General features: G+C 35.0%; 1 protein-coding gene across 3 annotated transcripts in view; it reads right to left on the bottom strand.

Moving 5' to 3' along the window:
• LOC136971982 (teneurin-m-like) overlaps positions 1 to 16,414 on the bottom strand; it is a 121,428-nt gene that overhangs the window by 18,738 nt on the left and 86,276 nt on the right. For all 3 annotated transcript variants that reach the window (XM_067266507.1, XM_067266508.1, XM_067266509.1), the window contains 7 exons: positions 12,935 to 13,326; positions 12,241 to 12,339; positions 10,383 to 10,669; positions 7,810 to 7,921; positions 5,258 to 5,362; positions 4,139 to 4,333; positions 3,792 to 4,001 (listed from right to left, as the gene is read on the bottom strand). In XM_067266507.1, the coding sequence (XP_067122608.1) occupies positions 3,792 to 4,001; positions 4,139 to 4,333; positions 5,258 to 5,362; positions 7,810 to 7,921; positions 10,383 to 10,669; positions 12,241 to 12,339; positions 12,935 to 13,326 (1,400 nt within the window). The remainder of the gene's footprint in view (positions 1 to 3,791; positions 4,002 to 4,138; positions 4,334 to 5,257; positions 5,363 to 7,809; positions 7,922 to 10,382; positions 10,670 to 12,240; positions 12,340 to 12,934; positions 13,327 to 16,414) is intronic.

Below are 16,414 nucleotides of genomic sequence, written 5' to 3'. Positions count from 1 at the left end.
AATGCCCCATAAACAGAAATAACCCTGACAAGTTTCGAAATTTTTGGCTTATTCGGTCCTGAGATACAATGCAAAATATACGTTGACACACAAATTTTAAAGGTTTTTTGCGGGTTTCGGGAGTGTCAACACGTTAAAATAGCCAAAAAACAAGGGGATCATGACTTCTCGGTTAGACTGTAACGTAAAGAAAGTATGGCGATTGGGAATAAATGGGGGTCAAAGTTCGACTTTATCAGTCTTCTGGATTTTCTCCCCTCTGCGAGTATTTTGGATTAGAATATAACAGGGAAATTAGGGGATAACTTTGATCCCCAGTCACCATACTTTCGCTATTTTATATTCCATAACAAGCAGGAAAGTAACAAACCTTTAAAGACTTATAAGTAAAAGAAAAGGAGCGAAGATTCGAAATAATGACAGACATTTAGCGAAGGGATTTTCGTGTCATTAGTGATAATTTAGTCGAGCGAAACTTGATTAATTATGACGATTTTGAAGCAAGTATTGTTACCATATAACAATAATTAAGTCGAAAACAAATTCCAATGGTGAAATTGCAAGTTTGTTAAAGTCAAGATTTTGCTAATTGTCTGCGATGTAGACGAATGGTTTAGAATGACGTCGGTTGTGTGTAACAGAAACCACTTTTCTAATTAAATTTTCCTGATATTTTAATTTAAATGTATATAATTTTTAGAAAAATAATAAAACGATTGAGGATTTGTTACACAATTAAACAAATACTTTCTCTTGCAGTCGATTAAACGATTAATCGATTGGCATCGGTGAAATGTAATCGATTAATTGTCTCCGTTATCGATTGTCGAGTAATCGATTAAATCGATTAATTGCACTTTTTGTTATCGGTTATCGAATAATCGATTAATTGTATTCGTAATCGATTGTCGAGTAATCGATTAATTGTATGTTTTGTTATCTGCCTAGTAATTGATTATTTTAGAAAAATCCTATTCTCACTTACTGGGAGCGGATACTTTAATCGCTTATCGATTGGGTAAGGGGTGAATGAGGAATAGTTTATCGGTTATTGAATGATTTGTTTCCCTTTTAAACAAGGAAATTTAACTGTTTATTGTTTTTTACAGTTATGTATTATATTTAATTTATATGTAAAGAGTAGGTGTCCAGAACTCTGTACAGAAAGAATTGAACAAATCTAAATTTGGTATACACACTATCCCGAGTATGCGCATTCGATTTTCGGGAAAATATTTTTACTTCAAAATTCGGCCGCTAGAGGGAAGTTAGGCGCTGCTTTCTAACGCGTTTTTGGCCTTTTAAGCGCCGAGATTCTTTAATTGCCGAGCTGGCATCGCTGTTTCGTTGGTAGAAGAGTTCAACAATTAAAGCACAATAAGTTCACCCGTCAAACAATCGTGAAGAATGTTCTGCCACTCCTCTTATAACAATTAGAAAATGTACGTAATACGCGCATTAAAAAGACAGGAGAGCCAAATATTCCCCTAGCGATTGAAATTTGAGGTAAAATGTTTTCTCAAAAATCGAAACCGCATACTATGATCGAGATTTGGACAATAGTTTCTTTTACAGGAAGGTCGACAAAAACCTACTGTTAAACACCTTGTATTTTCTTTTGTTGTCGTTGTTTTTAACCGAATTTACAAGTAAAACAAATCGAATGAATCGATTATAATCCATCAAACGGTCACTAAATCAGTAGATTAGTCCTTCGAATCGATTAGTAACGGTTCGTCAGTCGTTCAATCAATCGATTAGTAAGAGATCAATTGTTAAAGCCAACAATATAAAACTTCTTCGAGCAATTAATGAAGTCGATAACAAACAATCCATTAAAAGTTTTACAAATAAAAGTTTTTTTTTTCTTTATCCAATTTTAATTAGAAGGAAATTTAGAAGGGGGGAGCGAGTGTAATAAGAGGTCTTATTGTTTCCTCACCTTATTAAATTCGTAGTAAAGTTTTGAGGGAATTAAATTGTAAGAAGAAGTTTTCAAAGGTTAAACAAGAAGGAAGTAAACGAAGCGAAAGTCAAAAGGAAGTTTCTTAACCTGACTTAATAAATATAACCAATTTTCGTTGGCCCAATTAATAAAACGTGAAAACTAATGAAAGTAAATGAGACGAGATATGAATTTCCATAATTATTTTAAGATAAACACAATGATAAATTTAATAAAATCATGAAGAGAAGTAAAAGATGGATGGCGAAATTTTCCATCTTGTGTTTTCGACAAAATAAATTCACTAGTTTTGTGACTTGGGGCAGCTTTCACTTTTTGATTTACTCCTAATCATTAACAACATCTCCTCTGTCGTGTGTTTGCTTTCTTTACTTTTTAAATAATTGTGTTGACTTTACTTGGCCGCGAGGAAAAAAATTAATTAACAATAATTTCTCTTCGTGTCTTTAATTGTAACTTTATTGATTTCGTCACGAATTTTTATCCGAATTTAAGGGGGGTTCGAACTTCCCAAAGGCGGAAAACTCTTAACAGTGCCTTTTTGAAATGCGTATAACCTACGTACGACGGCCATTTCGTCTTCGATTGTGACTGTATTTGTAAGGGGGTTGACTATTATACGACTGCATGCCTGGTGTATGAGGATTTTGATTATATAAACCGTATGAAAGGTGTGACTGTATGAGATTTTTAACTATATTAATGTCCGGATTCAATATCTTTTAAATTAACTACTGTAACCGGTTGGTACGTGTCACAAAAACGACGTCTCATCCCAATGATTTATTATCGGTTGAGTCATCCCATCGTGGTTATAAAACTAATTTTTGGACCCACCAAATTGAGTTTTTAATGCATTATGTTGCCTCGGCTGATTCATTGACAGCCAGGAAAGTTTGAAAAAAAAATACTAAAGCACTGCTCTGTTTCTTCAATTATTTATGGATGACTCATTGAGCATTTCAGTGATAAAAGTGTAAAGCTCTATATTAAGAATGGAAAGAAAGGGAGAAGGATATTATGCAAATCGGAAACATCCCTCACTAAATTAGGAATTTTTAGTAAACCAAAAAAGGATTGATACTGTTTAAAATTATTACTTTTCTTCTCCTTTTTTTTGTGATTCATGTGGCTAATGCATTTGACTAATCGAAAGGCGGAAAGAATCGTCATTATCAAAACAAGAAATGCCTTGGCATTTCTCTTAAAGGAGGAGGGAAAAAAAAATTATATTATCCTCTCAGTGCATTTTAATTGGAGTTTTTAAGGTAAAAATGCAAGAGTTAATCTTTAAAGTTAGGGGAAAAAAAAGAAAGGTGTGAGTTAATTAACGTCTACTTTCGAGCGCGTGTTCAATTACAACACTTCATTAGCTTTGGTTTTAATGTAATTTTTTTCCGCTTTACTTCATTTTCTGAATCATTCTAACACCCGAAAACATTCTTCGAAGAAAATTGAATGGGATTTGAGTAATTCTATTAATTCCAAAGAGAGAGAGAGAGAGAGAGAGAGAGAGAGAAAAGAGAAGAAGGGAGGGGAACAGAAAAAAAGAGAGAGAACGGAGAAAAAATTCAAAAATCCTATTTTGTTTTTAATTTTTGAATTAAAAAAATAATAATAATTCACTTCTTAACCCATCTCAATTTTAAACCCGTAGAAAAAAAATATCTAAATTAACTTATTTATAAAGCATTCTATTGTCTGCAATGAGAACTTTACGAATTAATTTAATCAGTTTTGATAGATTCGATTAAAGATTAATCTCTTTTAAGATTTTTAGTAATTAAAAATAGATGGAAAAAATACACATTTTCTTCTTTCTGACCTTTTGAACAGTCGGAACCTGTCCAATGTTCGAAACAAACACATCTTTCTACTTCTAGATCATAAACGCCATGTTGACTACAGTCAGAGAAACATCTGCTAAGTCTGTCATCGGCTTCGCTGCAGTTTTTCCCAATCCATCCAGTTTTGCACCAACACTTCCCTTCCACGCAGACTCCGTGACCCGAACACAATGGATCAACACAGTCCACTGCGGTGAGAAAACAAAAACAAAAAGAGAGAGAGATAAAACCGATTGCACGATCGGTTAGCCAATAGATTTTCCTACTTATTTCGCCAATATGCCACCAAAAAAAGAACAGTTGTTCCTTCATTTATTCCTCTTACCTTGTTCGCAATTGATACCTTTATAACCTGGTTGACAAAGGCACAAACCGTCCACGCACCTTCCGTGATTTAGGCAATCTGGCACTTCGCATTCGTTGGATTGTATGTTGCATTCGGGTCCTTTCCAACCCGTTTCGCACTTGCAGGTTCCTTGAATATACTTCCCGTGTCCGCTACACAAAACTGGACACACGCCTAGATACAGAAATTTGTTTTAATTAATTAAATTTGCATTTTATACCCTTTAAAAAGAAGGGAAGGGGGGATTGGGGTAAATTTTTAATTATGCTACGTTGATAATTAAATTTTGTTCTCTGTACTTTCTTAATTTATTTCGGGGTTTTTAAACCGTGGTTTTATTTTGTTTAGTTTCGATAAATTCCTTTCGATATGTTAACCACTTTTTCTTAATTTATTTTAATTAGTTAATTACTTAACTAGGATTTTTTCCACCCCCTTCTAAACTTAATCATTGGTTGACATCGTCTCCGTATGATTTAATTACGTTTATTCTTATTAATTTCTTTACAAATTTAGAACGAGGAAGCCAACAATCCTTCCAATTTTAAACACGTTCTACCTCCCAATATTTAGATTAGAAATTAAATTATTCAGAAACACCGAGCAGAAATATTTATAAAATATTTAATATGGACAAGAGGGGGGAAAACAACCGCGAGTGGATACTTATGTACAGAAAAATATATAAATTTTAAAGTTTAAAAATATTTTTTATACATTTTTTCACTGTTATAAACTAAAGATTTTTATAGGAGAAGAATGCAAAGTTGTTGTATTGGCCCGGAAATGTTATCTGATAAGGCTAATTACCGTTTGATATGAGAGTAGCACAGATGTTGTAAGAAGATGGTAAAAGAATTTATGTAATCATGGTGATTACAATACCAGAATAGGAATGATTAACTTGTTCTCTATTGATCTCCAATCGTAGTGTAAGTAAATTTGTTAACATTTCCTAGAGATTTTATATATTAATTTCTGAAAATTTCAACTTTCTCCCGCTTAGAAATTGATTAGAACATAATGAAATTTAATTACAACACGTGTTTAGAAACTAAACAACGTTTTTTTTTTAAAAAAAGGAAGAAAATTACTTACTGTCTGCACAGTCTGGTCCTATATAACCAGGGAAACAGTGACATTTTCCAAGATGACAGTTGCCGTGCTGATGACAATTAGAGGGACAGGTGGTCGGCACCTCTCCTGTAACAGAAACAAATAAGAACATCAGCAGTAGCCACACCTATCTACAGTGTCTGCTGTCCATATGATCATCAATCTAAGCTTATCTGCGGTGCCTTTTCATTGCATTGCCCTTCGAGTGTTGCTGACGATAATGGTTTTAGTTACCGATCACGTAAGAATATGATTGCTCTGGATATACTTGTCACCTGCCTTGATCTCTTCTACAAATTACCCCCGAGCAGCATTGGAATATTATGGAAAAATAGTTTAATGTCTTCCCATTAAAGACTGCATTCTTTGCTTGCCTGCATTGCATGCACGAAACCAATTATTAAGCATCCCCCCGAAATGATTGCAAATCTTAAGAGTTGAGACAATTTAACGAAGAGAATAAATAATTATCTACTAAACAAGTTTAATGGTTAATTATGTATTCATTTTATAAATAAAAATAGTAATTTAAGAGATAGTAGACTCCATTTATTTTTCGGAAATTTAAATAAAAATAAACAGTAAGTAAATTTATATCTTACATATAACGTACAGATGCCAGTTTTTAAAGATGACAACGACATAAAAGAGCGTGTAAATCTACGGAATTTAACGTCTTGTCTCTTCAGTATAAATAAATAGGTGGATTTACAAGGTTTTATAATCCACAAACCGAGCTCGTCTTACCCATTGTTCCTCTTTCCTTCCACATCTTCAGCATCTTCCATCAATCACAAAGATAAGAAAAATGCAACCTCATAATCCTATCTTCCACATTGCAGCTAAGATTCCTGAATATTTCACACCTTATAAAGATTAAGGATGATAATGCGGGGGTGAAGAAGAAGTAGAAGAAGAAGGGGGCATTGTTTTTATATCGTCTACTCCCTTTATCTTGTTTGAAAGTGTAACCAAAAATCTAAGGGGGTAAGATAGATATTACCAGTTGAAATCCCTTCTTGAAAAATTGTACGTTTATAAAACAGACGACTTGTGCAACATCTGCAACTGAAAGATGGTAACGGGTTAAATCACATTGTGGAATTTATTGGAAAAGATTTCAAAGCGAAACTTGGCACTGATAGTTTCCTTTCGAAATCACTTTTAAACTGAAAAAAATAAATATATATATATATTCTTTCATAAAATAGTATATTTATATCTATATATACAGCTTTTATACTTGGACATATTTTCGGAATGGCGATTTCAGAGCGGCTAAAAGATCACAGAATGGGAATGGTTCTTCAGAAAGAAAATTGCAATTTAAACCGCACCAAAGTGGAAAAATTTAATTTATGTAATTAATTCTAAGATAAGATAAGGAAGAGAGAGAGAGAGAGAGAGAGAGAGAGAGAGGATTCAATAGTAAAACACAGATAAAGGTAGTGTTATCTGTAACGATAAATGCTTTAAAACAAAATGCACTGTTACCACATAAAAGAACACATTTAGTTACTTAGCAGATAAATTTGTGGTTACCCACAGGTGCTAAATGGAGATTGATCCGAGCTGCGAGACTTAATAGAGAGATGTTCGATAGAGAGAAGTGTAAAAATTTCTCAACATTTAAAGAGTTAAACGTCTTCTCGATTGTCTGTACTTAAATTACAGAAGGAGAAATGTATTCTCATTATTGAGAAATGTTGTAGAGATGAACAGGAACGGAGGGAGGAGGGGGGTGGGAGATTTTTTCTTTCTTTCTTTCTTTCTTTCCTCTTCCTTATCCGAGTGGCTCCTAGATGCTTGCCATTAAAGTGACAGCAATATATTTTGATCGATTTGTCAGCTTTAGATGTAAGAATTTGAAAATGTGACACCGTGATAAATGCGATGTATTTACTTGGCAAAAGGAATTTATGAGAAATACTGCGATTTCTTTCACGTGTTTATAAATATTCTATCTCCTCTCCCCCCTTTTTTCAAAAAGAATTCTTTACTTTTTGATATATCCGCTTGCCTCTAAGCAAAATCAATTTAGTAAATTGTGTCTATTGTGTCTTATTTTTTTTTCCTCCTCTGTCTTGCTTTAATTAATTAATACTAAATATGGAAATTTTGCCAAGCGAATTGCGTGTTTTTTTTTTCTTTTTAATTCTTTAGTTTATTAAGGAGTTTGAATGAAGCCTTAATTGGCAGACATCACCTAAATTATTTTTCTTTTGTTAGAAAGACGAATATTATATTAAAAATCACCGGCTTAAATTTAATTATAATTATATCGATAATGCCGTTCGGTACGGGATTTATATACGGTCGAACCTGCTATTACGGCCACCTCTATGCGGCGGACAAGTACAGATAAGTATTACTAGGAGGGGTCAGGGCTCCTCTTGCTCACACTTCACGCTCATTAATCCACTTGCTCATCCTTATACGGGAGCTTCTACCGTGGCCATTTTTGTTTTATTCAGTGGCCGTCGTTGGCAGGTTGGACCGTACACAGTTTTATTCGTTTATCTTTTAAAACTTACGTGCCAAACTCAGATGAAAAGCGATGGAAACTTGATTATGATGATCGTTAATCAGCGATAAATACCAATTACCCTCTTGCAAATAATGCAGGAAACTTATTTCGTCTTGCGCCTGTATTTGAGAAAAAAATTAATTATTTTATATCAGATTCATGTAAAAAATTTATTTTAAAAAAAGGCAAAGTAAAGTGCAAATACACGATAATAACATTTCGCACTTTCGACAATTGATTGTTGGGGACTAAACTGGCAAAGATGTAACGTCTTATCGGAGTCGAGATAAACGGGATAATTTGTTCATTAATTTGCAGATAGAAGCCTTTTATCTGTCGTGTGATGCAGAAAATTAGTTTTGTGACTTAATTAAAAAAAAGAACATTAAGCAAATTTAATATTTGCGGATAAATATTACAGGTAATTCTAGCAGCCAGAGTCGATGTGGAAAGCGGAATTAGTGCCATAGTTTGGGAAAAGCTAGAAAAGCGTTACTGGGAGGGAATGGCGCGCCCCTTGCTTCCCCTGCTCCCCGTTAGCTCTTTTAGCTTCCCTTGTTCTCCGTTAGCCACCCTTTCTACCCGTAGCTTTTACTTCCTTCCTTCTCCTTTAGCTCCCCTTGCTCACTACTTCGTCTTTTAGCTCTTCCTGCTCCCCTTATCTTTTTAGCTTCTCACGCACCCCTTGCTCTTCCTTAACCCTCCTTGCTCCTCCTTAGCTTTTTAGCTCTTCTTGTTCCCCTTTAGCTTCCCTTTTCCACCCCTTAGCTCATTAAATTCCCTTGCTTGCTCTTATCTCTTTAGCTCCCTTTCTCCCCTTAGCTCTTTAGCACCCTTAGGTACCCAGGAGAACGATTTAGACGTGACTCACTTTACACACGTGTATATACAATATCCAAGAGTCTACTCTTCATCCACGGTGGCACAGGGGTGAATGTATAATTCGGGGCCCCCTAATATCGGTTCCGAACATTACCGATACAGAATAGTTGTAGCGAAAGTCATTCATAAAGTCGATCCCTTCTCATAACTCAATGTTGTTGATCTGTCACCATTCTTTAAATCGCTGAGAGAGCACCTCTCCCTATCAGGCGTTCGAAGAATTCGGAGAATCTTCAAAGTTTCTCGTCCAAACTCATACAATCATTACAAATGATTGCAGTCACCAGCCGCTGCGACCTTTAAATGAATATCGGATAGTTTCTTGCTTTTACAGTGCATCAGAAATGCTGTAAATGGAAATGTATACAAATAGATGTATACTAATGGATAAAGTGCATGCTGAAAGCTTTCGGTTTCCATGTGACTATGATCGACTGAAAGGACAAATCTTGATGGTATTATTAGTCTAAAGAAACGATCCTTTAGCTACCGTGTTCCTCGATCCTTCTCCTGAATATTAAATTTCTAAACTCGTCGAGTTAAAGAAGTTCTAAATATTTAATTATTTTACTCTTTTTCGTGTATTTTACAACTTGCAAAAATCGTTTTTCTCTATCAGAACAAAGGAAAAATTGCGCGAATTAGTCCCCTTTTACTCCTCTTTTCTTTGTCTTCTCTTCCAGCAATCAAAGGGATTATTAGAAAGAAGAAACAATGAGTAAAAGACCGAAGTTCTTTATAAAAATAAATTGCAGTGAAGTCAGTAAAAAGGAATGAAAAGATCCTTTTGTTAAAACACAACTTTTAAATTTACCGCAAGATAAATTTCAAAAATGCATTCAGCTAGAGGTATGGATTACCTAGAGGACACGTGCGACAACTACGTCGCTGTTTATTGACGTTTTTAGGACCGTCGGGGGAAGGGGATTGTGTGTGCGTGCGCGCGCGCGCGTGCGTGTTTGGGGGGAGTGGAAGAATTTCTGGCAAGAGGCCAGCGCCGAAACATCCTCGCCCCCCTCAACCACTTCCTATTCCCCCCTCGAATCAGCTGGCATCCAATTAAATTTTCTGCTTTCCGACTATTTTTCTATTCTGGCTTTTTACAGAATGAGCTTAATTAGATCTGAACTCTCGGCTTGTCTTCTCGATATTGTCGCCTTTCTGCACATTTGGATTCCCAAAGGCGAAATGTTAATAGGGAGGTAGTGGCGAGCGCATTTTCAATAGATCTCATTAGAGAAGTATGAATGAAAGTGGACTTTTATACATTCATCTTCGCACGTCGAGAAATTCAAAAGTGGGAGGAGGGGGCAGAAAGCACACAACGTTTTTTTTCGGGGGGGATACGCCAGCCGCATTGCGCATAATGCGTTTTTATTTGCCAGGAAACTAAAGGAGTTAATAGCTAAAGATGTGGGGCAGAAGAAGAAGAGAAAAAAAAATTTATATTAAAAGGAATTTGCAAGTTAAATTTCATCTTTTAAAACTGCATTAAGTCGGAAATTGGCTTTCCACCCCAAAATCTCTTAAATCAAACATTAGAAAAATCTAGCAATCAAACGCGTAGAAATTTAATTGAGAAAAGTTTTCAAAACTATTTGCAAAGCAATTTAGTTAACAGAATGTAAAATCTAAGTTTAATTGCTTAATTGTGCGTATATGCATATCATTCAATTAAACTGCATCGTTCGAACTTACTAGAGTCGCCCTCTTATAACGTCTTCGATCTTCACCCACCACTTCCATAAAGTCGTAATTAGTGATGGATGGTGGGTCGGATCTTCTGGCCAGGAGGGCCAAACGTGCCCCGTGACCTACGCTGAAATTAAAACGAACGAACATGGCTTCTTGCTGGACGAACCATAAATTCCACGTCTGTTGAGGCCTGAGTTTACGGTTGTTCAGTGGTCCTATTTGGATTTCTTGATATACCGTTATTTCTCTTGGCAGAATCAGACACGCCGGTTGAGGAAAAGAACCTGTATCTGAAGAAATTGTCAATTATATATTACGTAAATTTCAATTTAAAATGGAGAAATACAGCAACCTTCAATAACCTCCAACCTTCCAGCGGCCACGTTATCGTCAGTGTCCGTTCTTCGCAGGTTTGACTTTATTTTGTTAACGTAATACGGAAAAGAGGGGACGATTATTTTTTAAATAAAAATACGAATTAATAGAAAAAACAAGATACTTTTCTTCGACTTTTAAACACTTTCGAATAATCTTTCGCAGAAATCAAACAGAGCAATAACACCCTATAATAAAGGAATTCCACACAATAGTAGCTACGAGATGAAACTCAATAAAGACTTATTGAAAGAAAAATTTATAAGTTAACTATATTAAATCGGAGAGGATACAAAACGTCATAAATTACATGGAAAAGTGATGACGAAAGAAGTAAAACATTCATCCAATAAATTCCAGAAGAAATTGTGTGTTGTCGTGGAGACCACGGAATTAATGAAGTGGGGCAACAATAAAAAATAAAAAATAATAAAAAAAGGAAAACAGCATCGGGTGGGGGGAATAAAAAATCTTCATTAAGTCGAAATGTTGACGCCAAATTTTTAATCTAAATCGGAATTTAGAAGAAACTAGACAAAGAATAATTTACTTGGATTGTATTTATTGATGTAATAGCAAAAGTAAAGAGTTGCAGCCCCCCACTTAGATGACATATACAGTAATAATTCGAGCTGTTTTCATTAAACTCATTAAGTGGCAATCTGACTCTAAGTATATTTGGCAAATTGCCCAACTAATGGAATATCAGAATGTGCATGGATTGTTTCCATCCTCCTTATCCATTTTTGTTTGTACAAGTTTTGACAGACCAATTAGACTAAGTCCATTTTATCTTTTTTTTTTGTTTCCTTCCTCCTTTTTCCCTCCTCCCTGTCCTCTCTTTTACTTTTTTGTTTCTCCATTTTCGAGCGAATTAATTATTTTTATTAAATGGTATATTGGTTACTTTAATTAAATTTTTATGTCTAGACTCTTATAATTTAATAGCTTTTGTTAAATTTAAAATTAACTGATAATAAATTTTGACTGGCGAATTTATAGAGGTCGATTGAAGGTCGAAAAAATGGTTTAAAGTGGGGGAAGAACCGGTGGTGGAGTAAAAAGGGAAATTGTCTGGTGGCCCCACCGATGGGAAGCCCCAAACCAATCTTTTAAAACTGTAAGAATATCAAAATTTAAATTTGGAGCCCTAGTGGTGCAGGTGCAGGGTGCAACGAAGTAGCACAGAACTTACTAGAAGTGGCGTTAATAAAACGAACAAAGATATTAGGGATTCTCCCTAAAAAATTCCTCAGAAGAAAAATATCTGAAGTCAACATTCTACGAGGGGGCCACTAATTCAAATTTGTCTAGGCCCCTTTGAGCTACGATGTGCCACTGGCTCGAAGGATATTTTGTGGTGCTTTCTGTAGAATCCACATCTATACGCGTGTTTAGCGAGTGATTTTGTTAAATTTTCACTCTAACCGCTTATAGAGGTCAGTTGAAGGTCGAAAAAATGGTTTAAAATGGTTTAAAAACTCACTCGGAGATATTGTGGCAGGATATCTCGTGGCACTTTCTACAGAATCCACAACTATACACGGTTTACTGGTTTCTGGGGTAATGTTTAGCGAGTTCATGGCTGAAAAAGAAAAACGTCATTTTATAATTAAATATCCTTATATAAGAATAGTTAGAAAATAATGGAGTGGTGTAAGAAGTGGGGTTTAAGAGTGAAGTAAATTTCGCAGCGTGAAAAATTTAAATGAGGGCCATATATATCTCTCATGGCATATGGAGTTAACAGGTCATTGATATATAGATACTTAAGCTATAAATCGATTAACCGTGAAAGCGTGGATAATCGTAACTGCAGTGTGTAGCGCAGCTTGGGTGTAGCGCATTACGAGAGGGGGGAAAGAATCGACCGTGAGACAGATGGTTGCAAAAGTGCAACGTCATCTATTCTAAAGCAGATTGAATTAAAGTGAAGCTATTTGGTCTGATTAGATTTTCCTTATTGATTTGATTTATTACATTTATCAAGATCAAGTGGATAAGTTATATATCTCTTTCTATTGTTTGTTGTTTTTGGTTCAATGAGCAGTTACGACATGTTCCAGTCCTTTGATATCCATTACTCGATGAGTTTGGCAAAATTCCTCTTTAAACTTTTCCATTTTGTTACGTAAGCGATTAATTTGCCGAAAATTAAAAAAGGGAGAGGGTTGACTCACCTGCAAAATACGTCATGGTGGCCGTCATGACGATGGTAACGCATATAAGAACGATGGTCGCCCATTTCCACGAGCATTTGTGAAGGCAGGACTTCCTCAAATGGAACCTGGAAGGTGAAATGACCGATGCAGAAAAGGCCGAAGTAGAAAAGTGTGGTCTACTAGTGCAGGGCGCAGTCGGTGCCTGGATCAGTTGAGGATTGACACAATTGGTGACAGGTACCATGGGACCTGTAGTCGAACTCGGTGTATTGCAAAAGACGGGAAGTGGATTACTGTAAGTCGGGCCTTCGGATGAATTGGAAACCGGATTATTGGATGATGTCGCTATGGTAACGGATTTAGAAGCGTTATTCAAGGCATCGGGTATCTGCACTTGTTGACCGTACAATCTGTAAAGGGAAGTTTAGATTATTAATTTTTGCAAAGGGGGATCGATGACATTCGCTCGATATCGAATGGAAAGTGGTGAAACTTTTCTTTCCAATATCGGAAGGCGGGTAATGCTGATATCTGCCACAAACCCAGTTGATTAGAGGGCAGTAGAACTTGGCGTAACGCCCATCTTTCGCGTGCAAATACATCACGTGAGAGGATGAGCTGGTGTTGCTACTCTTTTGACTGAAAAGTTAGCACTCGAACAGTACGAGTAACGTGAAGAATAGTCGAGAATAATGATGGCTCCAGAGACACACTACCAATCTAGTGTCGTGATGCAGTCGGATTTAGGGATGGAACGTTTTATTATTTGAAGAAAATATAACTTTTTCTTCATTAACACACACACACACACACACACACATAAAAAGAACAAAAAATTTAAATAAATCAGCAAAAAATTTAGTAATTAAAACCGAGATTAAAAGCAATTACCACTAGGAGCGGCACTTTCTTTCATCACTTTTTCAAGTAGCCATTTGTCTAATTGCATCATTTTATCAGGTGTGTTCCCTTTTAAACTCAAACACAAGATCTCGTCTTCTCATCAAGCGAAACTTTGTTAAGACACGCAACTGCACCGATCACGTGATGATAACATTAAGGTTTTTTTTTCCCTTCTTCCCTCCGCATCCCTGATTAATCAACGTGTTTTTTCTTGTGTTTTTTCCAACAATTAAAGTGTAATTCCGTGTGTTACGAGGGATTTAAAAAAAAAAAATATATATATATATATACCGTATATTTCTCAATTTACAAGTGGAAGAAGTAATATTTATATACGGCCATTCCTGTAATGCACGTAGAAAACAATGGAGGTATTTTACCACACTTGGCCCTTGTTGAATTCAGTCGAGTGAATAAAACCATCCCGTTTCAGATCATTGATAGTGATTTAGGTAACGACGTTCGGAGAAGGAATGACCGTCTCAATTGTCTTTTCAAACCGGTCGTTTGACAAAACAGTCGTAATGTTTGCTTGACATATTCACAGTTCGTCTATTTAACTTAGAAAACTGCAGGATAAATGGTAATTCTTCTTGGCAACTACAACTACTTCCGGTAAACTGCCGGATAATTATTGAAAAGCGAACAAGTTTGATTTATCGGATCCTCATACTTAGAGTAATTCCAGCCAATAAAATGCCGTATTTCTTTATTTTAAAAGCAACCAATCCACGAGATCGATACAGAAGCTAGCGTCTATTTACATTGTTTAATAAGAAAAAAACAAAAGGAATTGTTTTTATTGCTTACGAGTCCTAAATTCTTCCTACAAAGAAGGAAAGAAATTGTTAAACATCTTTAAAATATTCAAGAACTCAATTTTCTCGTGAATTTTCTGTATGCAAATTTTATTCTGTATTTTTTTTATTTTATTTATTTATTTAATTTTTTACTTTATTTTCTGCTCTTCTCGTGTTTAATCTTTGTGTTTATTTTTTAAAATTGTGCAAATTGTTGAAAATAATCTGTTTAATTATTCATTTATCATAAACAGAGGCGAAAATACGGTAAAACTTGTGTTAAACGATTCGCACGGTATCGAATATTTGACTGGTTTCCGTTCTGGACAAGTTTTTTAACATATAAAATAGCTCCGTTCCGTTTCTAGACAGGTTATTTAATATAGAAAATCGTCACACTCCGTTTTGGACAGGTTTTTTTTAATATGGAAAATCGCTATGTTTCGTCTTGGACAAGTTTTTTTAACATAAAATCGCTCCGTTCCGTTTTAGACAGGTTTTTTAATATAGAAAATCGTCCCACTCCGTTTTTAGGCAGGTTTTTTAATATAGAAAATCGTCCCACTCCATTTTGGACAGGTTTTTAATATAGAAAATCGTCACACTCCGTTTTGGACAGGTTTTTTTAATATGGAAAATCGCTATCTTTTCGTCTTGGACAAGTTTTTTAACATATAAAATCGCTCCGTTCCGTTTTAGACAGGTTTTTAAGGTAGAAAATAGATGCGTTCTGTTTCCGTTTTATTCGGGTTCCGTTTCGAACAGGTTTTTCAGCATATATTTTGATTTTATTATTACGAGTAGCATCTTTCTCTTAAAAGTATCCCCGGGGAGTTGGGAAGAAGAGAAAGAAATGCAATTTTCTATCTAAGGAAAGCCATTTACTTAATTAAAACAGGTTAAAGAAGATAAATTCTTAACGTAGATACATTTTATATATTTAGAAAAATTTATATAAGTCTCTATAAAGTTTAGAAAAATAAGGAAGTTTATAAAGATCCCATGGGTTCATCCAGATAATCACATAGCATACAACTCTAACTACAAAGAATACAGTTTCAAAGATTTCTTTTTTATATTGACATAAATATCAGAGAAACTTCAAAAGAAAGAATACTTCGGAGGGAGTAATTCTTTAGGGCATTGTCAGCCGAAATCGAACTGCGTGTGCAAATACACAAGGGAAAACATAGAGTAACATCCTGTTATAACGTCCAAATGGCTGTGTCTACAGATAAGATGAAACTTCTAAGTCTTACTTAAACATCTTAATAAGCTAAAAAATAAAAATTAATTTAAGTATCGTCTAGAGAATAAGGTTTACGTTATACACAACGAGTACTGGATCACCCGGTATAACGTAGATAAGCTGTAGAAAGGAAAGTAATTTTCTACTGCTGGACAATGCTCGAAATCACCCTCGTATATAGTGTCAACCTCTTAAATGTACGTGTGTAGTCCCCGTTGTTATACACAGTGCCAATTTCGGTAGCGCTATACCGAGGTTTATCTACTTCGATTAATCTAAAAATATTAAAAATTTAACAAGAGGAAAAGATAATAATAAAACGTCAAAAATATATTAGAAATAACGTAGACACATCAAGAGAAAATGAAGAGAGACGTCGAAAATACATCAGAATTTTAAGAATTTATTACAAGAAGAATTGAAATTTATACAGAAATCCATCAACAAACAATACAATATATACATATAAATTTTTTTTTTTTTCTTCCTTTCCCTGCTCTTTTATTTGGAATTTTCAATCTTTGCACACACAAACATTACTCCAGA

This window comes from Centruroides vittatus, unplaced genomic scaffold (genome assembly GCF_030686945.1).
Source record: "Centruroides vittatus isolate TY-2023 unplaced genomic scaffold, ASM3068694v2 contig_2747, whole genome shotgun sequence".
Lineage (NCBI taxonomy): Eukaryota > Metazoa > Arthropoda > Arachnida > Scorpiones > Buthidae > Centruroides > Centruroides vittatus.
This window is presented reverse-complemented; position numbering and strand designations above follow the sequence as displayed.